This window comes from Pleurodeles waltl, chromosome 12 (assembly GCF_031143425.1).
Source record: "Pleurodeles waltl isolate 20211129_DDA chromosome 12, aPleWal1.hap1.20221129, whole genome shotgun sequence".
Taxonomy (NCBI): Eukaryota; Metazoa; Chordata; class Amphibia; order Caudata; family Salamandridae; genus Pleurodeles; species Pleurodeles waltl.
Genome location: NC_090451.1, coordinates 544883532 through 544910227, shown reverse-complemented (window position 1 = coordinate 544910227; position 26696 = coordinate 544883532). Strand labels below are relative to the sequence as shown.

General features: G+C 45.4%; 1 protein-coding gene across 1 annotated transcript in view; it reads left to right on the top strand.

The window, feature by feature from the left end:
• EDC4 (enhancer of mRNA decapping 4) overlaps positions 1-26696 on the top strand; it is a 703483-nt gene that overhangs the window by 519446 nt on the left and 157341 nt on the right. Inside the window, exons 23-24 of the mRNA XM_069217586.1 lie at positions 1751-1906; positions 12209-12324. Coding sequence (XP_069073687.1) covers positions 1751-1906; positions 12209-12324 — 272 coding nt within the window. The remainder of the gene's footprint in view (positions 1-1750; positions 1907-12208; positions 12325-26696) is intronic.

Genomic DNA, 26696 nt, shown 5'->3' with positions numbered 1-26696 from the left:
GGGTTGAGGAAATTATGCGGCAAGAAAAGGCAAATTATGTTGCATAACGCAGCAGATTTTGTAACAGTATTACTTCTTTATTTCATAATTTTTTAACTTGGTAACACTCTCAAGGCATTGTTTGCACCTCAATAGTACAAGTGTAATATCCAAATATAGTAAAAAGCAACAGCAACTTGTGCAGTCCAGCTTTGCAAAGGCCCTTCCACTGTGCAGCAACATGTGTGGTCGCATATTTAGTAACTTTTGAACCATTTGAGCTAGAGACAATTTTTTTTGTTAAAATGTGCAGATTGGGCAGCAGATGATGGATTATGTGACAGATGCTGCAAATCTATAATTATGCTAAATTCACCACAGGTGCACAATCACATAATTCCAGTGTCCCTGGCTATTACATGTTGCTTTAAAACCCTCCAGGGGAGGTTATAAAGATCCAGTTATTCTGTATTGAAATAACCCCAATATACTGGCAGGCTGTGGGTAAATGGCGAGTCAGGTTTGAAATAAGTATTGGCAGTTGTTCTCAAGGTGGATGGCTATAACTGAGAACTTAAAAAGGATTAAAGAAAATAAACCTGAGCAATATAATTTTACAAAACCGAGGAAAATAAGTTATAAGGTTACTGTGGTGAAACTACAAATAATGATATCCGGGGAATGTGTATTGCTAAAGACACTCAAACAAGTTTATAGATGTGGATAGACTGAAAAGTTCTTAGAACAGGTGATGATTTAGAACCATCTGATATTAAACCAGATAGGTACAGTTGAGATACAGGTGTTTGGCTTTTGAATTTAAAAATGGACAATCCAAACAGACTCAATACATAGCAGAAATGGTACTGTCTGTCTTAGGATGGATGGATCAAGGACCTACAAACATCCTACTCGATCCTAACAGATCTGAACAGATGGTGTGCATGAAAGAGTAAAGGTACTGTTTATATGGTGTGAGCGAACTTCCTAATGTATTTTTGGAAATATTGGGAGGTTAGAATTTTTTTTCCCATAGAATGGAGTCAAAAGATTATGCTGGACCTCATATATACAAGGTCAGAAATATTCCGGCGGTGATCAGAAATAAAGGTACCCAAGAGTTAATCAGATTACAGTCAGTTGGGGTATAAAGCCTACACAATAATCAGAATCAGTTTCCTCCTGATTTGTGGCAAGGTGACCCATTTGGAAGGCAGGGCTCTGCGTTGATCTGAAGCACTTGAATGAGAACATACTAGTTGATAGATTTCCTCTGCTGAAGATCTTTGAGCTGTAATCCACTGCACTAGTTTATCATTTACTAGTCAAGCACATCCCTAATCCACATAAATACACTCGCATATCCACTCGTTTCACCATGTGTAACACCTTCCGTATTTAACTGTCCATGACAACACATGCAAGATCATATTTTACATGATTTCTCAAACAATGCGAGTAGTGACTAAACTAAGATGTATGCACTGTATACACTGTCATGTTACTCGTCGACAATCTATTTTTGTTTGCATGCATGTGTGCATACTGCATGTGTATTTGCAAAACACTGCTGTTCATGAAACAACACTACTCCGATGTGATCATGAAGGCACTTACAGTTGTGGAGTCATTGTTAGAAGTAGTTAGCATCCTCTAATATTTACGGTAACTGATCCACAGTGGTGCAAACAAAAATGTCTCCAGGATGTTGAGATGATATATTATAGGAATATTCAAGGTGGTTGTATTACTTAACATTTGGACTGCTCAGAGAGACGATTAGAGAGAATCCTGACAGATGGGCAACAGAGGAACGGCCAGCTCCAAGAACATCTCTTGCAGCAGCTGTCCCAGCAACTCTCTGGAACTCTGAGCAGTCGACTGGACAAAACTCTACGTGAGGAGATGAAAAAAAATGTTTCACAGTGTAAGTATTTCAGAAGTGGTTCTGTCTAAAATATTGACTTAAGTTACTTTACAAGCTGAAAGATGTAATACCTTTGTTACTGATAAAAAATCATTAGAACAAAAACAACAAAACATTGTTCATGTAAAAATCAGATACAATGAAGTAAAATAACAATTAACGATTGCTTACAAATGGTGTAGCCACTGTATCTTGATAGCTCCACTAACATGGAGATACTCTTAATAAACACTAACCTTAAAACATATTTATTTATTAAAATACCCAAGTAACCATTAAGCTAGTGTCCAATAATAGAGCATATAAAAAAGCACATTATTCCTTTTGGTTTGTGTCATGCTTGTTGTTACACAAAAACTGATCAACATGCAAAGGGTAGCAGCGGAAAGTGTACAACTGAGTCTTACATTACAGAATGTAAAAACAAGTTGCACTGAAACACTGCAAGACCTAAACTCCCATGTTTGCATAGGTAATACAGAAAGCCTTTAATGCTTGCTACTCAAACCCTTTTTCAATACAAAACAGACTTTACCTGTCTCACAATCAAGGGGTCATAGCCTATCAAGTGAGAGAAACTGCCTCCTTTCAGTTCAAACATAATGGCAAAAGCGGAGTGTTAAATAATACATGTGCTCATTCATGATAGAAGGGCATAGAGATACAATCTGAGTCAGAACTTGTCTCTGCACCCCACACATACGGCATGATCCTACCACATTAGCTGGTCCCTTAGGGCTGCTGAATGTATTGTGCCCCCCTCGGGGACCCCTCCTAGAAATCGCCCACAGCCTGCCATCACAGACTGCGTGTCATGGTGCAACCCAATAGAAAACACGACATGGCACACAAATTGTGTGCCATGTCCCACTCACTGCATCTAAATATGTATAAGTCATCCCTAAAGGAGGCCTTAGAGCCCTAAGGCAGGGTGTGTTACATTTGATGTGAGTACATATCTGCATTAGCAGATATGCCCCTATGATGTCTTGTTCGATTACTAGTTGTTTCAAGTGAATAGGGAAGCCGTCTTGAGGTATGTACTGGACACTTGTCAGTACGAGTTCCTCAGTTACATAATGGCTTCAATTAAACCTATGGTGTTTGGTGTCACGCACCTCATCTTAAACTGACTGCTTTCAGTCTTAGATTGATTATAACGTGTGCCCAGAGGGCACCTTAGATGTGCTCCCTGAGCCCCATTAGTCTTCTAGTGTGCTGGCTGACTACTATCGACCAGCCTGCTACCACAGAATTGTTTCTGACCCCCTGGAGGTGAGAGCCTGCACAATCAGAGTCTAGAGACAGGCTAGGTTCCGGAGGAAGGTGTTATCACCGCCTTCAGCAGGATGACCAGTGAATCTGCATACCAGGGCCAGGGACTTCAAAGACCCTACCACCTTTAGTATGTGTCCTCAGCTTCCCCTAGACCTGTGGGTTGCCACCCCCAAACTACCCTCAGACCCATTTGGCACCAGAACAGGCGGGAAATTCGTTTTTGAGGAGGTGTGTTCCCCCGTTGGATTCGTCACACCCCCAAGGTGGGCTACCCGAAGTGGACACTCGAGGGAGGGTTCCATCATCTTGTTTTTGGCAGAACTAGAAATTCTGGGACAGGGTTATGCCCACTTCCCACAGGAAGTGGTCATATAGGGGGTGTAGTCATCCTGAGGAGTAAGTAGCCCATTAGCTACCACCCTATACTCTTCTAAACGCCCCATTTAGGAAAGTGCCTTTTTTTGGCGTGGTCACCCCTCACTTATTGCCTGGTTTCTGGTGTAATTGCGACTGAAAGTGCACTTGGTCCCTGATCATGTCCCCAGTTACAGATCTCTTTCCCCAAAACTGCAAAGTTGCTTTCCCGATTGACAAAACCTTTAGCACCCTCTGTAAGTCCCTAGTTAATGGTACCCCCTGGTACCTGGGGTACAAAAGAGGGTCTCTAAAGGCTGTAGCACGAATTGTGTCATCCTTAGAGACCCCTTACCAAGCACATGAAAGACTGCCAGTGCAGGCTGCGTGTCTTGGTGCAGACAAAAGTGAAAACATGACATGGCACACAGCCTTTGTGCCGTGTCCCCTAACAATGCATGTAATATACATAAGTCACCCCTCTAGCAGGCCTTACAGCCCTAAGACAGGGTGCATTATAATACTTGTGAGGGCATACCAGCACAAGCAGATATGTTCCTCTTATGTCTGTCGATTCTCAGACATAGTAAGTGACCAGGGACCCTAGCCACGTTTCTGACCCTCCAAGGTGAGAGCCAGTGCCCTCGAGGGCCAGAGACAAAAGCTTGCACTGAGCGGGGGTGTTAGCACCTCATCTAGGCAGAATGGACATTTCAGGGTGGGGAGCTTTAAAGGCTTAGATGCTTTTGTAATGCGACCCAAGTCTTTCCAAATGGCAGAGCTAATGCCGACACCCCCCATCCTGACTGCACTTTTGGCAGCTCAACAGGTGGAAAAATTAGTTAGATTAGGAGGTGTGCCCACTTAATGCCAATCCCACCCCTAAGGTGGACGAGCTGACGTGAGCACCACTTTTTCAATTTCTCCATCTTGTTTTGAAAGGAATTGGGCCACTAGGGTTAGTTATACCCACTTCCAAATGGATGTGATCTTAGAAAGGATGTAGTCACCCTAAAGGTGGGCAAACCATTGGCTGCCACCTGGCACTCCCTGTAATGCCCCTAAATTGAGTATTTAGGTGGCACACCAGAACCCTAGAACTTAGATCGTGGCGAACCTAAGAAGCAAAAGACAGAGACGCACCCGCAGCTGAGGAAGAAAATAAGAAGCAGCCGACCTAGCACCAACCCCGCTGGCCTTTCTGCACTCCTTGACGGACTCAGCACCAACAGATGCCTTGTCCTGCAACTGAACCTCCAGAAACTTAGGAGGACTGCCTGCCTTTGAAAAAGACTCAAGTCTCACATGAGCACCAGACTTGCCCACCAACCAACTCCAAGGAAAGAACTCTGCAGCCCCTGGAACTACAAAGACCCGACACCTGCACCCGTCGTCCACAACCCGAGATGAAGCAGACCACGCGTGCCAATAAGGTTCCCCAGCTGTTCAGAGTCTGAGTCCATCGTGTTTCACCCCTCCTGGACTCCCTGAAGTCGCCTGTAGCCTCTGCACGCAGGCCTCCTTTCCTGTAGCCTCTGAGGTGGGAGAAACCGGACGTCTCGAGCAACCACTGCACCTGTCGATGCCGGCCTGAGTTGGACTGGACCCCTGGTGCCCACAACATCCCCCCGTGATCCTGCACTCAAATCCACATTGGTTTTGTTCCTCCTGGACACCCTTGATGACGCCTGCAGCCTCAGACCACAGAACCCCACCAACCGTGAGTCCTCTGGGACAAAGAAACCTGACACCAAAGGACACTTCTGCATCTGTCGCCCCTGGGCCTCGGAGAAGTGGACCTAAGGTGCACTTAGGTCCCTGAGCACCCCATGTTTGCAACCTACCTGTTGGTTATCCAGACGACCACGCGCCCCTCTCCCCCCCCAAGCAGTCCAAGCTTGCTGCCTAAACCCCCGGGGACCAAACCCCATTGAATTGCATTGGGTACCTGACGCGTACTGCACCTCTGCACCCGGCTGCCCGGAGCTACCTGTTGGTGTGGTCCTGACCCTTGCCCGGTCCTCACCTTAAAACTACAAGATTGGTCTTGTGAGTCGTCGTAAAGTGCTTGTTTGCTGAAGGTGTTGTTCTCCCATAGATTAACATTGAAGAGCTCTGAAATTGCACTGTGTTGATTCTTTAAAAGACTGGTCCAACTTGGGAATAAGTTGTTCTTTTCCTCCTGTCTGGCGTTGCGATCCGTGAACACCACATGCCTTTTGGGCCGTTATTCACATACTTTATGGGATACAGTGGCACAGGTGCTGCCACAGGTCCTGGAGGCGGCCTAGGCGGTTCTCTCCCAAGCCGTTGCTGACAAGAGAGATCCAGCCAAGTTAACAATATGTTGTGGGCTGAACACGACCGACTCACTAGGCAGAATGTTGCGTCAACATTGGCCTTCAGGTGCCACACTTGGTTGAGGACGAATGGCTTTTCGGGGGAATGTCCAGCAGTCGCTTATGTACATGCCCTTGAATGGCACCCGTCTTTTCAGAGACAAAGTGGACTTAGCTATCGAGTGCTTTAATGAGTCATGAGCTGTGGCTCGGTCCCTTGGCCTCGCGTCTGCTGCTTCTCAGTCTGATTTTCGCCCCTTTAGTGGCTACAGAAGGGATGTCCAACCGCGTCCATTTCCCTCCAGCCACCATGCCTAGCATGCTACCCTGCCTCTGCGTGGCTGTGGAAGCGGGATCCACCATGCCCGTGGATCAGGGAGCCAGGGGTCAGCACAGTCCACCACCCCGCTGCAATCTCCAAACCATCCCAGTCCATCGCTCCATTCCAGACCAGTTGGAGGCAGGTTGGCCATCACCTTCCCTACTGGGAATCCATCACGACAGACAGGTGGGTTTTGCCAATAGTCCAACGGGGCTACTATCTCTCATTCGAGACTACCTCTCCAGCCCTGCCACCATCCTGTCAGATGACGATCACTTGGCACTTCTCCACGAGGAAGTTATGACTGTCTTGGCCAATCAAGCAATAGAGAGGGGCCCTGTGCCAGAAGTAGGTTGTGGTTGTTATGCCTGCTACTTTCTGGTGCCCAAAAAGGACAAGGGCCTTCACCCTATCTTAGACCTCCAGTCCCTCAATCTCCTATTCACAAAGGAGAAGTTCAAAATGCTCACTTTGGCTCATGTCCTGCCTGTCATGTACCCCGGAGTCTGGATGGTAGCATTGGACTTGCAGGACGCTCACTTCCACATTCCCGTCCTGCCAGACCGCAGGCGTTACTTGTGGTTCGTGATAGGTCACTAGCACTTTCAGTTTACTGTGCTTCCCTTTGGCCTCACCTGTGCCCCTTGGATGTTCACAAAAGTAATGGCTGTGGTCGCAGCTCATTTGCGCAGGCTACGGGTTTGGTCTTCCCCTACCTAGATGACTGGCTGTTGAAGGCTGGGTTGCCCCAGGCTGTCATCTCCCACCTTCAGACTATGGTGAACCTCCTGCATTCGCTGGGGTTCACTATAAATGTGCCGAAGTGACACCTGACTGCCTCTCAGATTCTCCTGTTCATCAGAGCTGTTCTGCACACAGTGCTATTTCAGACCTATCCTCCCGAAAAGCGAGTTCAGGATATTCAAGCTATGATACCGATGTTTCAGCCTCTTTTCCTGGATTTCAGTGAGAATGACTCTGAGGCTGTTGCACCTCATGGCCTCCTGCATCCTGCTGGTCACAAATGCCAGATGGCATATGCAGGCTCTGCAGTGGGACCTGAAGTTCCAGTGGGTGCAGCATCAGGGGAATCTCTCCGACTTGGTCTAGATCTCTGAGGGAACTGCACAAGATATGCAGTGGTGGCTTTTGAATCGTGATTGGGCCAAGGCTCAGATCCCTCTCCCTTTCCCAACCAAATCTGACCGTAGTGACAGATGCTTTTATCCTAGGATGGGGCGGCCACACGTGGGAGGCGGAGATCAGAGGTGTCTGGTCTCCAGTGGAGTCCGGGCTCTACATCAGTCTTCTGGAGCTCAGAGCGATCAGGCTTGCATTGCTCTTCATCTCGAGTGGAACTCAGGCCTCCTGTACGATTTCCTGCCAGTACTGCTTCTGCCTAGGATTCTTAAGAAGATCAAGAACGACCGGGCCCAAGCAGTCCTTGTGGCCCCGGACTGGGCACGAAGAGTATGGTATCCCGAGCTTCTGAACATGGCCATCAATGCAACACTCAGACTGCCTCTTTGGGAGGATCTTATGTCACAGCAGCAAGGGACAGTTCTCCACCCGAAGCTGTCTAGTCCCTGCCTTCTTGCCTGGAGGAGATTGTGTGGCGCTAAGTGACAGCTTTTAATCTTCAGCCTGAAGTCTGCAATGTTATCTTGGCAGTCAGGCATCCCTCCACCAAAAAGGTATACGCCTGTCATTCGAACAAATGTGTGGCCTGGTGTCCCAACAAGTCTCTTGATCCCCTTTCTTCACCCCTGTCTGAGGTTCTTTTGTTTGTCCTCTCTCTTGCCCAGCAGGACTCTGCTTTGGGCACCCTTAAGGGTTATCTGTCTGTCATCTCTGCTTTCCTCAGACTACCAAATCAACTCTCCTTGTTTAAATCTCCCATTGTTGGGAGGTTTCTCAAGCTTATAACACGTTTTCGCTTACCTCGTGCATAACACCCCAGTGGGGCTTGAACTTTGGTACTCACTTACCTTATGTGTGCTCCCTTTGAGCCCCTTCACAATTGTTTCTTCAAAGCCACCCTTTCTCTTTGTCCATCTTGACAAAGTGGTTCTTCTTATCAGGGCTTTTTTCCTCTCTAAGTTGGTGGTGCCCTTTCACCACCAGCAACACAGGGCTGACCGGGTGCAAAGATCAGTTAGTGTCAGGCGCGTATTGGAATCCTGTGGAGACTGGGGGCATTCGGATGTGAATGGTTTTCTGATATGTACCAGCGGTCTCAAGGCATGGGCCTTGGAGGGTTTAGATCAGCACCTGGGGGGAGGGGTGCGCAACAAGTCAGTCCCAAACACACATCGTCGGACGGCCACTGCTTTCCTATGGGGAACTCCGGGTTCACAAAGATGCTGTAGGCTTGGTCCAGGGGGTCAGCTGAAGACCAACGGCTTGACAGGTAAGTAGAGGCTCCTCTGAGTGTCCATGGACCATCAGCTAGGTTCCCCAAGGGCGGGGGTCTGTGGGTGCAGGAGTGCCTTTAGGCATTGGGTATCTTCACTGGATCCAGTTGCGGTCAGGGGGTCCTCTGAGTTTAGGCTACAGGCGTCGTTGTGGTGGCCATGAGGGGTAAACGCACAGTGGACTCGTGGTCAGAATCGCCTGAGGAGGTTATCTGGTCAGGTGGGCCATCTGGACTCAGGGTTTGGGCATTAGGTGCAGAGTGGGCAGGACTCGCTGATCTGTAGGGCTCTAGAGTCCTGGTTGGAGGTTTTTGTGGACCGGGTTCCTGTCCTCAGGAGATCTTGGTCTTTAGGGAAGGCAGGCAGTATTCTGAGGGTTTGTAGAGGTCACTGGTCCTGCAGGACGAGTTCTCTTCTTGTAGCAGACAGGCTGGGAGAACTGGGGCCAAGTCAGTTGTTATTCTGGAGTCTTCACTGCTGGTGTGGCTCTTCAGTCCTTCTTCTATAGGTCACTAGGAACCTGCAGACCTAGGTTCAGGGGTGCCCCTAAATATTTAGGGGCATCACAGGGGCCAGAGGACAATAGCTAATGGCTACTGACCCTGAGGCTTGGCTACACCCGTCCTGTGCCCACTCTCTTTGGGGAGGTGGGGCACAGGCCTAACCCTATTGGCTATCTCCCCCCAAAACAAGATTGAGGATTCTGCCAGGAAGGGTTCACCTTAGCTCTGGGCACACTAGGGGTGGTCCCAGTTGTAGTGGACACTCCCCCTGGTGTTTACTAATTTTCCCACCGGACCTGCCACCAAAAGTGGAGAATAGAGATAAATAAATGTTGCCAATATAATATACTAGTGTCTAGCATTACTTTTAGTAGTGACATAAATACCACTTTTAAGGACAAACAGCAGCCAGTGACTCCTGTCTGTTCACTTACTTTCACTACTACTAGTAGTTCCTGTCACTGTTGGACTGTTTGAGGTTTATCGATAAGAAAGCATCTCCTACCTCCAGGACCGTAATTGTCATGAACATTATAATGCACAATCTGAATCAACACACCCTTTTCTTGCTCCTTCCAAAACCATAATAATTGAAAGAACATTACAAGTGGGTATGATTTATTGTTTTGAGTACAAAATTAGATTTCTGCTAAAGATAAGTACCAAATTATTGTTCTATGTAGTAAATAACTGTAGTTTATTATTTTACTAAGTTTGTAAGCTCAAATGCAAATTATAGTGCCCCATGAAACTTATACAGGGAGTGCAGAATTATTAGGCAAATGAGTATTTTGACCATATCATCCTCTTTATGCATGTTGTCTTACTCCAAGCTGTATAGGCTCGAAAGCCTACTACCAATTAAGCATATTAGGTGATGTACATCTCTGTAATGAGAAGGGGTGTGGTCTAATGACATCAACACCCTATATCAGGTGTGCATAATTATTAGGCAACTCCCTTTCCTTTGGCAAAATGGGTCAAAAGAAGGACTTGACAGGCTCAGAAAAGTCAAAAATAGTGAGATATCTTGCAGAGGGATGCAGCACTCTTAAAATTGCAAAGCTTCTGAAGCGTGATCATCGAACAATCACGCGTTTCATTCAAAATAGTCAACAGGGTCGCAAGAAGCGTGTGGAAAAACCAAGGCGCAAAATAACTGCCCATGAACTGAGAAAAGTCCAGCGTGCAGATGCCACTTGCCACCAGTTTGGCCATATTTCAGAGCTGCAACATCACTGGAGTGCCCAAAAGCACAAGGTGTGCAATACTCAGAGACATGGCCAAGGTAAGAAAGGCTGAAAGACGACCACCACTGAACAAGACACACAAGCTGAAACGTCAAGACTGGGCCAAGAAATATCTCAAGACAGATTTTTCTAAGGTTTTATGGACTGATGAAATGAGAGTGAGTCTTGATGGGCCAGATGGATGGGCCCGTGGCTGGATTGGTAAAGGGCAGAGAGCTCCAGTCCGACTCAGACGCCAGCAAGGTGGAGGTGGAGTACTGGTTTGAGCTGGTATCATCAAAGATGAGCTTGTGGGGCCTTTTCGGGTTGAGGATGGGGTCAAGCTCAACTCCCAGTCCTACTGCCAGTTCCTGGAAGACACCTTCTTCAAGCAGTGGTACAGGAAGAAGTCTGCATCCTTCAAGAAAAACATGGTTTTCATGCAGGACAATGCTCCATCACACGCGTCCAAGTACTCCACAGCGTGGCTGGCAAGAAAGGGTATAAAAGAAGGAGATCTAATGACATGGCCTCCTTGTTCACCTGATCTGAACCCCATTGAGAACCTGTGGTCCATCATCAAATGTGAGATTTACAAGGAGGGAAAACAGTACACCTCTCTGAACAGTGTCTGGGAGGCTGTGGTTGCTGCTGCACGCAATGTTGATGGTGAACAGATCAAAACACTGACAGAATCCATGGATGGCAGGCTTTTGAGTGTCCTTGCAAAGAAAGGTGGCTATATTGGTCACTGATTTGTTTTTGTTTTGTTTTTGAATGTCAGAAATGTAGATTTGTGAATGTTGAGATGTTATATTGGTTTCACTGGTAATAATAAATAATTGAAATGGGTATATATTTGTTTTTTGTTAAGTTGCCTAATAATTATGCACAGTAATAGTCACCTGCACACACAGATATCCCCCTAACATAGCTAAAACTAAAAACAAACTAAAAACTACTTCCAAAAATATTCAGCTTTGATATTAATGAGTTTTTTGGGTTCATTGAGAACATGGTTGTTGTTCAATAATAAAATTAATCCTCAAAAATACAACTTGCCTAATAATTCTGCACTCCCTGTACATTGAGATAGGGTTTTACCTTTATCATATTGCACATCCCCACAACGATCACAGAGGGCAGAGAACAAAGAACAAAGAACAAGAAGTTGGAATACATCAAATGTTCTTGTTTGGGATAATATGTGGGGTCTTCAAACCTCTGCACAAAGTTTTCTATCCTTGGCAGCTCTTACGTGCACGCCTGTATTCCTGTGGGTTACAGCAAAATGTGTTGTTGTTGTTTTAAATTCTAACTATTGCCCACCCTATTGGAGAATATCAAAGTGCCAGTTATTAGCTGTTGTGCGCCACTAACAATCCTTGAGTCCCCTGAATTATTTTTGTTTTAGTGTCTTCCAGAAGAACCATTTTTGCAAGTACACCTATTTATGGTTATGAAGTTGTACCTAGTTTGAAAGTTAAAGAAAAAAAAAAGTGAAAGTGCATTAATCGATTTGAGAAGAGAAATGCACAGAACCTCGGAACAGTGTACCATAGTGGCCTAAGCCTGGTGTGGGAGCTTTACAACGTTTGAGAGAGCTTCCATCTCTGTCCAGCTTGACTGCCAATTGGAGGTGTGAAGCTAGTATGCTTTTCTATCCCTGAAGGCAACAGATGGCTCTGATCCATGTGCATTTAATTTAGAAGTAGAAGGAAGTCGCATGGGCCCCATTTTCACTTAAGGCAGCCTTATAAACCAGTTGTACTTATAGTTATGTTTGCTTTTCATTTATTTTTAAAATGTAGTAAACCCTTACTTTATTCTATTGTTATCTATTTTTTATTGTACTTCCTATAGGTGTCTCTAAGACTTTAGAGCCAGTCACTGGACAACTCAGTAACACGATCACTGCCAAGCTGACAGCCGTGGAGGGGCAGCTGAAGGAGAGTGTGTGCAAAATGGTCAAATCCAAGGTAAGGAATAAATAAGAGCAAATGAAGGGGGAACAGAGGCAGTCTTGTGAAACTGAAAATAAGAAATGTCTAAGAACGCTGCAAGGCACAGTTTATCGCGGTAACTTGGGATGCAAAACCAAAGTGGAAAAAGGTTCTAAACTAATATGGTGCGCGGGGGAGAGATGGTTAATATTTAATAGCGACCTGTAAATCATTGAGTCATACAACAGTATTTCCAGGCAACATGTTTAATCTAAATCCAGTCATTGCCATGTATAGAAGACTGCTACTCCATCAGACGTTAAAGTCCCTCAGCCGACACATTAGTACTTTGTGTACAGTTGGATCAAGTGTGTCTCCTCGTTGGGGCATGATGGACATAGGTAAACATTTGCACCACGGGGTGTAGAAAGTGCTACTTTTTTAACATTGTGGTACCAATTTGTTAAGCGGTGAGGTAGACCATCCCCACATTCGGGGCCCATGACTGCAGCTAAAGTTGCCCCATCTCTGATAATTTAGGTAGACTACACCTGTGATTTGAACCCATGACCCATTTAGAACTTTACTTGGCATTTTTTTATCTTTCACACAATCCTATTGAGCACTTACTTTGCCCTTCCTCGTGTTGTGTCCCGCTATCTCTGTCTCTTCCTGGATAGGGCACTCTGTAATTTATTTGTCTCAGTAGTCCGGCTCTCAGAAACATGTCCAGGGACATAAAAGTGTCAGATGTTCAGCAGGGTGCTGTCTGCACCCAGCTGGGCAGAACACAGGAAATGCTACCGTTTCAAATGTTCCCAATGTCAGCCAAGCAGATAAATGCTTCATTTCTCTTAACCCCCTCCTATTGTCACTTTCCCTGATAGTCATAAAAACTACTCTTGCAATGAGGGCATTAGACCTATTATTTCTAGGAAAGTCTACGTCGTCCCTTATGTCAAATTCTGCTCACTAGCTTTTTTTTCTCTACCTAGTAACTCCTAGCCATGAGCTAATATTGTCAGGATATTTACTCCCCAACTTACTTGGGCATTAATAAATTCTAACTACATGGTGAAACATACATTGAAATGACACGGACTCCTCTTTCAAAATGTTTTTGTCACTACAGAAGCATGGCGGATCTACACCTCTTTGCCTGATGTGGCTTGGCAGCCCCAGCCCTTTTTCTAAATGAATTTTGTTAACTGTAATGCCCAAATTGATGAGGGGGTTGGGAGTGGCAGTCATTAGCTAGAACGTCATTAAAGTCTTTGGACTCTCCAGTTCTGAATTGTCTCCTATTAATTTTTCTCCTATTTCTTATTCCAGTCACATTACTTTACCATCCCCGGTCCCTTTTGGCTAGTTTTCCAATAGTTTAAATGATTGATTGGTTAACAGCACTAATCCTATACACAAAAAATGTAATCCTATTAGAAGACGTAATATCTGAGCAGACAACCCCAGTGCAGAGGAAGTCTTTGAAGATGCACAATTATATGTTGCTGTTGGTCTGTATCAAAGTAACTTAGAACCTATCCACAAGGACTGGACACACATTAGATTTACCTTTCTTTGATCTATCTTTTACTCAAGTCACTTGTACTCCAGATATTGCCTGCTCTGATCAGAACGCCGTTTAGTTCTCTGTAACCTAGAGTAGAAAAATACTACTTTCTATAGTCTTTGACACAACCTATAGGACAGTAGAATCTCAACGCTGCTCACTGCTACCATTCTGGCTTAAGCCAAGACATTGACCAAGCTGCTACCCATTTTAATAACTGGATTATCACCACCCTAAACACCTATTTGTCGATTAGGAACTGGCATTCCTCTAAGCTACCTGAGTTTTGCTAATAGAAGCATGTTCTCCAGGCAAGATGGTCAAAATATTACTTCACCTATTTCAATAGGGCTCATACTTCTACTAAGGAGATCATCCTCTGTCATCACACTTCACTATTGCACCTTCTCAGCTCTGCTGAGAACTAAAAAAAAATTCCAAACTAAAATTAATAATATAATAAATACTTTTAGTAATTACTCTTCTATGCTTTTTGATCATCACATATGCCAAGAAATATCCTGCTCTACCCCCCCCAAACCGCTACTTTTACTTTTGTGTCAGAAGACCTAATATTCTGCCTGATGAAAACCGCAAAGTCATCTCTTCAATTCAGTTATCTTTATAACCTTTCTCTATCCACTAATGTGTCATCTTCTTAGAAATAAGCTCTGGACACCCACCCATCCTTAAGACTCCTACTGCAGACCCTAGTGCCACAGCCATCTATAGGCCAATTTCTCTTTTCCTGCCATAATAGTGGTAATTTTGACAAACCCAGTTATTAGAGTTTTTAGGTACCTTCAACATTCTAAACATAGCTCAATCCATTTTTGGCCCTTATGCAGCAGAAGCAGTTAATGACGTTCAGATAATCTTGGATGCAGAACGCAAGACTTCCTTGATTTTATTGGACTTGTCTGTGGCATCTGACATTGTATCCCATTCTGTGCTCCTAAATCGTCTTGCTTTCATAACATCAGAGACTCAGGTGCATGTTTGGATTGATCCATTACCCCATTCGGGTACTGTAACTCTAACAAAACTGATCTACTGTGGGTTCACAAACTTCTTTCTTTCTTAGTATGGTGGTGCCAGTTCATTAAACCAGAACCTACAGCACTCTTCTTTTCTTGCAGGCTAAATGTACCCACCCTCATATCAGCCAGCTGCCTTACACTTGGAATTCAGGACTGTTTTTTTACTATTTAGTGCCTGGTTTTTGAATTTTTAGTGAGAGCGAATCTCACTACCCGAATCTTATTCACATTAAATTAATGGTAAATGAACATTAATTGCTGTCAGTGGTCGCCTTTTAAGATAAGGCAGCTGCTATGCAGCTATGATAAGAGGCACTCGTGTGTGGGCTCAAATGTGAGACTACCGTCTTCAGCAGCCCGGTATGAGCACATAGGTAGCCTGTGGCAGAAGGGACCCTTCAGGAATTGTTACTGGCCTCGGGGTAGGTCTTATAGTGTTAGTGGGCATTCATAGAGTAGGTCTGTAATGCTTACTGAAAATCTGTGATGCTTACAGTGTATCACATATTATAGGTCTATTGAGTTACCAATCTAGGGTTAAAGATGCGTCCTGAGTGTACATTTACAGTCCCTGACTCACCTACACTCCTAATGGCACTTTAAGAATTGACAGTTCCCTGGCTCCACCCATAATCAAATTCCAGGCCTTTGTCTCCTCTATGGGCCACGTTAATCTTTATGTTCTAACGCAGGAAATTCATAGGCCTCTCCACACAATGGAGCCATTAGCAGTGCTTGGCCTAGTTCCTGGGAAAGGGAGAGGGGGAAATCTCCATCTGTTAATTAGCTGGTCAGACTGCTTCCAAGCACACGGAGACAAAGGAGTAGGGCCAGACCTCTAGAGCCAAACACAGGTTAGGCTTGCCTTTTAAGTTTTGCGTTTGAGACCTGGAAGCTGTGTCAGCTAGGGGTGGGGCTGATGCTCCCAAGGAAGCTCTTTCCACAGACAACCTGAAGTTGGCTATTGGAATGTCCAAGAATGCTGTGCAGTGGAGTTGTGACAGGGTTGAGTCATGATGTGGCACTCCAGAATTGTCCTGGGGTGTCTGGCTTCTAGAACTTCCCAGCCCCACTTAAAAAGCACTGCATAATGGAGAGACAGATAAGCCCAGCTAGAAGGGTAAGCCACTTGGTTCCCCCTGCAAAGATGGACTTAGGCTTCACCTGACTCCAAGGACTAGGGTGGGTTTTTCCAGGGCCAGTGGGACTGTACCCCAAATGCCCCCTGAAGAACAGTTGGGGGATTGGACCTGCTTTGGGTCCCTGAATGGTTTCCCCGGAACTTCTGTGGAATGGTCTTTGACTCTGCTGACACACCAGAGCTCTGCAAGTAACTTGGGGGCAATGGAAGCTGGGATGTGTGTCAGGGAGGGGCTGCAATAGATGGCCTCACTCGAAGAAGAACACCAGCAGCCAAGCAGAGGACGTTTGGTGCAGAAAGCCACGCTCCCCACAAAAAGTGCCCCTAGAAAAGGTGCCCCTTTAGAAGCCCAGAGTCCTGAAGAAATTCCCCTGGTAGCTAGGACTGTCCATCAGAAGCAAAATGATCCGAGGATTGTCAGAATCGGCCCTAAAGGCTGGAGAAAATGGGGGACAGAGCTGGGGGACAAAGCTGGGTGCCCCAGGAGGACCAGGCAGAGAACACACATATTTGGCACCTCACAGAAAAATTGTTAAAGATCTCCTGGGGAGAGCCAGGGCCCAGGGGTCGGTGCCCCTCCCTGAACCACTGCCGGTCCCATGGACCCCTTCTGCTGTGACGTGTCTGACCATAAGCCGGTTGTCACCCTCATGTCTGGGCTGGACAAGGCGTGTCAGCTCACTGCTTCCTGCTCATGGGCAGGAAACGCAAAGCTACACTTGTCTGCAGTAGGAGCCTAGAAGAGAGTTGGTGCCTGCCATGGCAGGAGCAGGAAAAATGGTGCTAGAGCCTGCACGTCACACATTCATTACAGTATGCATGCGGGGAGCTGTCCATGGCAGCGGCCCCCCACACCACCCCAGGAAATGTTCTTAAAGTCATCCTAAATCAACCCGAGGGTGTATAGATGACCCTGGGAGACAGTTTGCCTAAATTCAAAGCCCCCTGAAGCTGATGGTGTTGCGTCTGGGCCCAGGGTGCATTATCAGCATAATAAAAGAAATACTCTGGTACAGATGCTTTTGAACACAATACTTTATTGACAACTGTAATAGTTGACAATCTAAGGTTTTACAGTATAATGAAGGCCTGTTGGTATTACCCCATTGTCTTCAGTGGTGGATCATTATATGTAATGCATGTTAGTACTGTCCTCATTGACCTCAGTTGTGTGACATTGGTGAATTTTAACAAGTGGCCTCTTTGTGATGTGGTGACACCCTGACAAAGCTAGAGGACTTGCTTAATTGGTAATGACACCCCCTTATATTATGGTGTGATGTCTAGTATAGGTGGCAGATATTGTGGTTATTGCGTTCAGGGCCCAATAGGGGTGTAATATGATAGGAGGGCGTCACCAAAGGTATTTCCACCTACCTGATTGTATATATTTGTAACCTAATGCATAGCCATCATAATTAAAATTACTTTATTCGATCTATACAAGATCACAAAAGTTCAGTCAGAAAAAAACATACAACATGCCAAGAAACCACAATAAAATATTCTTAATATTACAACATAAACAAAGCCAAGGTCAGTCACACACATATATACGGGTGATCACGCAATACAACAAGTAAACAATAATATACCCTTCTAAAAAGCATTAAAAAACAAATTAAAATATTGACATAATCACAAAGTGCATTGTACAAACAGTTAAACATACTCAAAAGGAGCCCCCCTCCTTAACCTGCAAGTTTCTCAATCGCAATGAAAAAGCTAAAAAACTTGTAACAGCATACATTGTGTAAACATCTGGAAGAAGCTGTAAAAACATAAGAGCGGGCCTCACTTGTACAAAACAGGTATATTTCAATAGTGGCAATAAACATTCTGCATGGAATCTCTTAACGGCTGCAAAAAAGAAAAATGCATTGTCTTGTGAAAAAAAACCAGGTACAGAGGCCCAGGTTTTTGCTCCACAAAACAGGTTTTGAATATGCCAATGACAAATGAAACTGTTTCAATCTAAACCTAGTTAGAAGAAAACGATGGTGAAGATTAACAGTGTATAACAAATAGGGCTCAATATTCGGGCCAGACCCAAGCAAAGAATGACCACGAACCATAGGTTTATTCAACTCCAAAGCATCCCTCTCAGATTTTCTCCACAATTAAAAAATAATTCTCCTGGATCAATCAATCAAATACATTTCTTAGGCGCACTACTCACCCAATAGGGTCTCTCAGCGCTCAGGGGGAGGGGGCGGTTACTGCTCGATAAGCCATGTTTTGAGGTGCTTTCTAGGGTTAGGAGGTCCTGGGTCTTGCGTAGGTTGGTGGGGAGGGAGTTCCAGGTTTTGGCGGCGAGGTGGGAGAAGGATCTGCCGCCGGAGGTGGTGCGTTGGATGCGGGGGACTGTAGCGAGGACAAGGTTGGCGGAGCGGAGCTGTTGAGTTGGTATGTGGAAGTTGACTTGTTTGTTGAGGTAGGACGGTCCAGTGTCGTGGAGGGCTTTGTGAGCGTGGACAAGGATTTTGAAAATTATCCTTTTGTTGATGGGCAGCCAGTGTAGGGATCTGAGGTAAGTGGATATGTGTTTGTGGCGAGGGAGGTTGAGGATGAGACGCGCAGCTGCGTTCTGGATTCGCTGGAGTTTTCTTTGAAGCTTGGCTGTGGTCCCAGCGTAGAGGACATTGCCGTAGTCCAGTCTGCTGCTTATGAGGGCTTGGATGACTGTTCTTCTTGTTTCTAATGGAATCCATTTGAAAGTCTTGCGTAGCATGCAAAGTGTGTTGAAGCAGGAGGATGATATGGCTTTGATTTGCTGGGTCATGGAGAGAAAAGAGTCCAGTATGATCAAGGTTGCGTGCGTGGGTGGTGGGTGTTCGGGGTGGTCCAAGGGTGGTGGGCCACCAAGAGTCATTCCATGCTGCCTTGTTGGGGCCGAAGATGATGATCGCTGTTTTGTCTGAGTTCAATTTGAGGTGGCTTGCTGTCATCCAGTTGGCGATGTCGAGGAGTCCATCATGCAGGTTATTCTTGGCGGTAGCTGGGTTCTTAGTGAAGGAGATGATGAGCTGGGTGTCGTCAGCGGATGAAATGATGGTGATGCCGTGGGGGCGGAGGATGTTGGCGAGAGGAGCCATGTAGATGTTGAAGAGGGTGGGGCTGAGGGAAGATCCTTGGGGGACCCCACAGATGATCTTGGTGGCTGTAGACCGGAAAGGAGGGAGGCAAACTCTTTGGGTTCCTTCGGAGAGGAAGGAGGTGAGCCAGTCCAGGGCTTTGTGGCGAATTCCGGCGTTGAAAAGGCATGCACGGAGGGTTTGGTGGCATACAGTGTCGAAAGCTGCAGAGAGGTCTAGGAGGATGAGGGCGACGAATCCAAAGAAAACATATGATAGCTATATCTAAAAAGAGTTGGCCAGACTTGCAGAAGGGCTTAGTCGCATCAATATAGTACATGGGAGCCAGTTTAACATCAAGAAATTGAAGGAATCTCACTGCTACAGAGTCTGGCTGTAGAAAGGCGACTGGGCGTCCTAAAGTTTGATTGAGAAGAAAGGGAATACTACCTTAAGAATAAATCTAACATGGAGTCAGTGCCCATCTGTATTGACCTTGGAAGGATGAGTCGCAGTGCATCCTGTGACAGGAAAGACTAATTCGAAGAAAACAACTTGCAAATTTCTGAGCCCAAAACTACACAGCAGGTGTACGCAGTGCATGTGAATCGACAGCACTACACTATGAATAGATGTTACAAAATAAGTAACATTTTCCATGCTGACAAGTTGTATAATGCACACACCTCCTGAATGTAATGTAACAGTTCTGTAAATAAGCTCCGAAAAGTTCAAACCCTTGGTATAATGCTGATGGCACTGCCCATTAGATGTCAGTGGTTAGGAGTATATGGTAAATGTTGGGTAATATTTGATAATTGGTTATCTGTAGCATGTTAGATGACATTTCCTTTCTGTTTATCAAAGTGGGTGAAATGGTGAAGACAAATGACTTAATGAAACTGTGAAATATTGCTGATAGTGAAATATGGCTACTGATCTGGAATGTCAGTGGTCTGTGTAATACTAGAAAGGCCCGAAGTGTTCTAGTATTAGTGCTTCGTAAAACACTTCTATCATCTTGAAGGGCAGATGTAGATTGTAGCAAAGTGGTGCACATCACTTGGACTTAAATCCTGACCTCCTGTACCCTATTCCGAGGTTTCTTTTTGTTCAGATAGAACTCGGGTATCACATTCCACCTTTTACACTGTCAGTAGTATTTATTGAGGGTCTTCTGTGAGTAAATACATTTGCAGGAATATTGTCCCTTTGAATTCCCTGAAATTCTGTATTTCAGGAACCTTTGACAGCCAGCTGTTAGTGACCCGGGCGTACCTTTTTTGTATGTGTTCACCTTTCATGTGCTGAGAAGTAATATAATCATGCCATAGACGAAACAGTGTGAAATGCATTTTGTGTTTTGTGTATAATTTTGGGAATCCATGCATTTACTTAGGGAAATCTTGGTTTACTTGTGTTACTAATAACATAATTTGTACATCTTATCAATTATCACAGCCAGTATATATCCTGCCTTTAAAAGGTGGGTAGGGCTGAGGAGCAGTAAGAGTCACATATCTTCCCTAATGACCCATGCCATGTGTGAATACCACACACAACAATACCACTTGACATTCAGAGAGTTGCAAACTAATAAATGGAAAAACTACAGATCACATAAGCCATAGTGCTGCTGGGATGAGATTGGCCAGCTTGGACCGCAGAAGCCTCCTGTTGGGATCTTGTCCGAAAGACAGACAGACTTGGAGCAGAGTCTGTCACATGTCTGCATTACCACTGGGAGACAGGCACAACTAATCATTAGTCTGTCACGTCAGGATTATATGTAACCAGTCATTAGGACTAGGTAAAGCTGAATCACATGGCAAGTTTGCATCAGATGACTGTTAAGACTGTCTCACCAGGATCACATCTAAAAGATCATCTGGACTGGAAAAGAATCAGTTGTATTAGCCCTGCATCTGAAAGAGGAGTTAGTTCAGTCAAGTCTCATGCCCTCATGCATCTGATCACGCCACCCTAGCACTAAGCATTAAATGATGAAAATTAAGAAATACTAAACAGCAGAATGAGGGTACTTGTAGAGCTCGTGCTCACCATGAGTACATCTCTTGGTGCTATTGAAGTTAATGAAAGGCTGAGATTTTAACTTGAGACCAAGAGCTCAAGTAAAGATCACTGCAGTCAGTGCTTAGACCAGTAAGTCCCCAGCCCGACATAATACAATAATTTTAACAAATTAAAAGAAAGTAAATAGCATATATGTTTTAATCCTACTTTAAAAAAAGCGAGTTGAGTAGAGGTGTTTTGGATTTAGTAGCTCAAATAATAAGATGGTTGATACATTGTGATGGAGATGGGACCACACGCCTAAGTAGTTTGAGTGTGATTCCTTAGTTTTCATGGCACTATTACTCAGCTAAAAGTCCTCTGAGGTAACCGCATCATGAATGGCACAACCTTTATTAATCAGAGACTAAGGGAATGGAAGGATTTAGTGATTGCCGCACATACAGTTCACACAAGTGTCTGGAAGAAGCCCTTGTGCTCCCCCATCTGTAAGATGCAAACACCACAAATGGTGTATGGGGACTCAGTCTTTGTATACCATCATTAAATATTGACACAGTTCCTAGCTAACTCATTGTGTGCCATATGAACCCCTAACCTTACCAGGGTACCAGATGGTATTGGCAACCTCGAACATGACTACTCTTATTCCCAAGGAAATCGTGGAAACAGATCTATTCTTTTGTTGTTACTCTGCATGCCCTAGGTAAATACAAGAAAGATACAAAAATGACTTTTCAAACACTCATTGAAACAATCCTACTCTTGTATAGAAAGCATGAGCTGCAAATATTAGGCAGATAGAACAAAGCATTGTAACCAGCGTTATGAGAATTGTGAAAAAGATAAAAAATTTAACCATTGTAAAGTTATTATTTTGTTACGTTCCTGGCTCTTACTGCCCTAGCTATCGAGAGCATAGTGGGAGTACCCTCTGCCAGACCCATTGGAATAGCCTAACCTCCCCATACCTGAATATGATGTGCCAGGAAGCCGGTCTGACATAGTGCAGGCTATCGTTGTGTGCAAGATAGAGATCAGAGTCGGCAAGGCTGCATCTCAGTCACAGTGTTTATATGATAAAAGCTCTGTTCTTATCGCACTATGTCAAAGGTGCAGAACTGGTGCAATGGTTTGTCTGGAGCCCAGAGTAGTCTCTGACAGACAATCATAACACAAGGGCATTGTGTTTTATGTACCTAGCCTTGGACTGATTGTACAAACTATATGGCAGCAATGGATACTAGGAATAAGCTGCATGTAACATGTAAAAAGTCACCATTAGAAAATGATGTCAAGATAAAATGTGCACTCTAAAATGGAGACTCAGTGCAGGCCCTAATGTACTTCACTACACTGGGTAAAGTCAGGAGTGTCTTTTCAGGAATTATGTTCCCATGTCGACAGGAAGTACAGATTTGAGTTGGTCTCGGGCACATTAGACATCCTACATATTTTGCTGGGTAGTAAATACACGCTGAACATGGGTCACACACAATTCCTAGATGTACTATCTGCGGTATTATCATAATATGTGCAGTTACCCAAGCTGCTTGAAAGGGATTACAGTTGTGTCCTGAACACAAACTTACATACGTCCATACCCCCGCTACATGACTCGCATGTTAACAAGTTAGTACTAGATCTGGGCTGTTGGGTCATACTATGGGAATTGCACAATGTTTGGCAGCCTAGACACTTAGAACACAGTGAGTATTCATTCTAAACCTCAATACACAATCTACATGCAAGGCTGGACATGTTTATGGTCCCTCATGAGCTATCACCCCTGAATATTTAGCAGTCACCATTTCTGTTCATAACTTATTGCTCCTGTGGTTACAATGGGGCTGCTGGAGAACTCCAATTCTGACTTGGAAACTCCCCCCTCAAATCCTGCCGGACCCCGTGGCATGTGACCTACTAGCGGAGGTCATATGAGATTACTTTCAACATAATCAACAGTCCATGGTACACTAATTGACATAATGGGAGACCTTTAAGTTTGTTGTGAGAGAGTGATGTATGCAGCACTCTACTGGAGTGTGACGGTCGTTGGACTGGACCTCCTCTGGATAGAGGGTAAAATGCGCAGGCTGCAACAGGATCTCCCAGCCCGCAAGGAGCGCTGATACAACTTGAACAAGGACGGTTTCAACATTGTGAACTCCAAGACTAACTACGAACACACAAGTGGGGCCTACTTACACACCACGCATACAGAGGGTGGCAGGGTGGGCAGACAGATTGGTTAATTTGAATGTAAAGCAGGTGGCAACCTATAATACAACTTAGGACAAAGGTGTGTGGCCTGACACACTTGCAAACATATATGCATGATGTCTTCATGAGACACTGTTGTGAACTCAATCAGCTGCATATGGCGGCTACAACGAGAGACATTGAGTCCCTCTTGAACTGAGTTTTGCTAAAAGGCACCATCTTGGGTGAACCAGTTACTGAGGCTGAGATTAGGGGAACACTGAAGGATTTGGCTAGGGGCAAGGCTCTGGGTACCGGTGGCCTCCCGGGGGAGTTTTACCAGGAATATGCCACAATTGTGGCTCCCTGCTTGGCAACGTTGAATGCGGAGGTCTATGATATGGGATTTCTCCTGACACTGCACAGGAGGCACCCCTGGTTTTGATCCCTAAACTGCATAAAGACCCAGCTGATGCTTCCTCATATAGGCCACTATCTATACTAAATTTTGACTGCATGATACTAAGCAAAACACTAGCAGATCGGCTATGTCCTTTCGTTGGCACTTTGCTTCATTGGGATCAAATGGCTTTACCAAGCACCGTAGCTCTTCTTTAAATATGCGTAGGCAGGTTCAGGTTTTGGGGGTAAGCCCCTCTGGAGGTTGATCCGAATGCGGTGGTCCTTTCAATTGAGCTCCACTACGTGTTCAACGTGGTGCGTTGGCACAAAGCATTCATGAGGCAGATGGAACTGTGGAACAGATGGGTGACATGACACTCTTCAATGCAGGAGCGAGGGCCTGAGTTTGAGCTAGACAACTGATATCAGACCACATCAAAATTGGCAGAAGAACCCGAATGGGTTGCCCCGTCTCCCTTAATGTTTGCCCTGACCATTGAACCCTTTGCAGCGTTGATAAGGACAGAGGGCCAGGGTCCAGGCATTCACCTGAGGGATGGGGAACAATCCATCTTATTATATGCTGCTGTTCATTGGGGTCACAGAGGCAAACATGCTGTGGGGAGCCCAGGAGCTCTATAGTTTTGGATAAATCTCGGGACTAAGACCCAGTTGGGACAAAACTTGTGCATTTCCATTGTTACCCACCCTGCTGGAGACCCCACGGTCAGTGCTTAACTTTCACATAAAGTGTGAACCAACAACCTTTAACTACTAAGGGGTCAAGGTCTGCCATAGGTAAAGAGATATTAGGGATAGCAATTTGGGACCTGCCCTAAATTTGCTGTGAGCCGCGATTACCTTCTGGCGTAGGTTATACCTGCACCTCATGGCCTGAGTTACACTAACCAAAATGTTGATGCTTCCTTGAGTCCTATATTTGTTTGCAGCTCTATCATTCTGGATCCCGCAGACCTGATTTTGGACCATGAACACTTTCATGAGGGAGCTAATATGGAATGGGGGAAAACACAGGATTTTTCCCCATCTCCTTAAGTGGTTGCTCGGGGAGGGAGAGCTTGCCGTCCCTGATCTAGAACTATATGACGCAGTAGCACCACTGCAGTGGCTCACTCGATGGCTGGAAGATGAGAGGAGATGGACTCTCCTGGGAGATGCCCAGAATGAGGGAGCTCTAACTCCCCTGATGCTGTGCGGGAAGATATGTGCCCTTGACCCCACGAAGATGCTCACTATTGTCGTGAGGTGCTATAAGGGGATAGTGTGCCAAACTGGGGAATAGACCCTTGTACACTTCGGCTCTCCTGCTTGTAGGGTTCCCCACACCCAAAGGAGGTTACCTCTCGGCCCGACTGATAACTGAGTTAGACGGAGGCTGGGATTCTCCCTATACAGAACTGTTATATAAAACCCGCACTGTTTTGACCACAAAGAACTTGCTGAGGTCTCAGTTCCACACGTATGGAGCCCTAATGGGCACTTTGGGGAGAGGGCCAGGCGAAACAGCAGTTGCATGATATTTTACAAACACTTCTCAAGTTTGGGAATGGCAAGAAACTGGTGTCCTGGCTCTATTAAACTATCCTTTCTACGTCAGTGACATCCATAAACTGTGTCAGGACGCACTGGGAAGGCAAACTGACAACTGAATAATGGACAACAGTATTGCAACATACATGCAGCATCTTTAGGAACACTAGGTTTAAATTCACTCAGCTCAGCTATCTGCATACCACATACCTCACTTTACATAGTTTGAATTTCATAAAGGGTACCACAGATGAATAATGCCCCCACTGCTACTTGGTTGATGCAGGATTCACTCAAATGGTATGGGAATGTCCAACTATCGCTGCCTATTGTCATCGAGTGATGCAAGAACTGGAACATGTTACGCCCCAAGCCTCAAAACTTTAGATACCTGCCCGCTGGGTCTCTACTCTAGATCTCTGGCAACCAAAGTGAGCTCCAAATTCAGTGACTTTTGCCTAGTACTGGCTAAACGGGCAATTGCTGTGCACTGGTGGTCAGCCAATAGCACACAAGATAGTAGGTGGAAGGAGGAGTTCTAATTGGGCATCTCTCATCAGGGCCTTGGATGCACTCACTACCAGCGGGGGGAAATGTGCCCCTCATCTCTTCATAGCCCAGTGTTGTAACAAAGGCCCCTGCAGCCCCTATGGGGCTGGGGGCCCCCTCAGCACAGTACACAGTGCAGGGGCGGCAGGCCCCTGACTGGGTCCAGGGATGAGGGGGCCTCCTACAGGTACTTTGCGGGGGCAGGAAGTCCTTCATTTTCATTAGGCCACAGCCCCCCTTTCACATACATCCAATATTTTTCAAGCACATGTAAAGGCTGGCTTTACTAATCCATTCAGCTAGCCACATAAAATATAGTTCTGTACTTTGCAGCAGGCACATTAACCCTCTACGCTACCTTATGGCAGGTCAACGCTGCACTAGACAAAACTCCCATCTCTCTCCCTAGTAAGAACATTAATCACAAAATGTATCTTGACATTTTAATTGTTTCCTGAAGGCTGGACGTACAAGGACCTTTTCAGCCAGTGCTTTTAAATCGCAAGTTTTGTATGTTATTGCTAAACACAGCGCTCCCCTGAGGTCAGCATCCGGTGCGACCGCACTGGTCGCACCGCCCTAAAGCCAGCCCTGTCTCTCATTGCTGAATTCCGTGGGTGAGAGGTAAAGGCATCGGTCCGCAGTCGCCGTCAGGAACTGCCACGCAGTGGGGCCAATGAGAGCTTAGGATGGCACTTAATCGAAGACAGGTGGCAGAGATGGGCAAATTACACGTTTCTGGTGAGATAATGTATCTTGATTGATAGGGGGAAAGCTGGCTGGGCAAAAATGGTTCAAATGTTGGTTCCTTTTTTTCATATCATTTCACCCATCAATCTTATTCA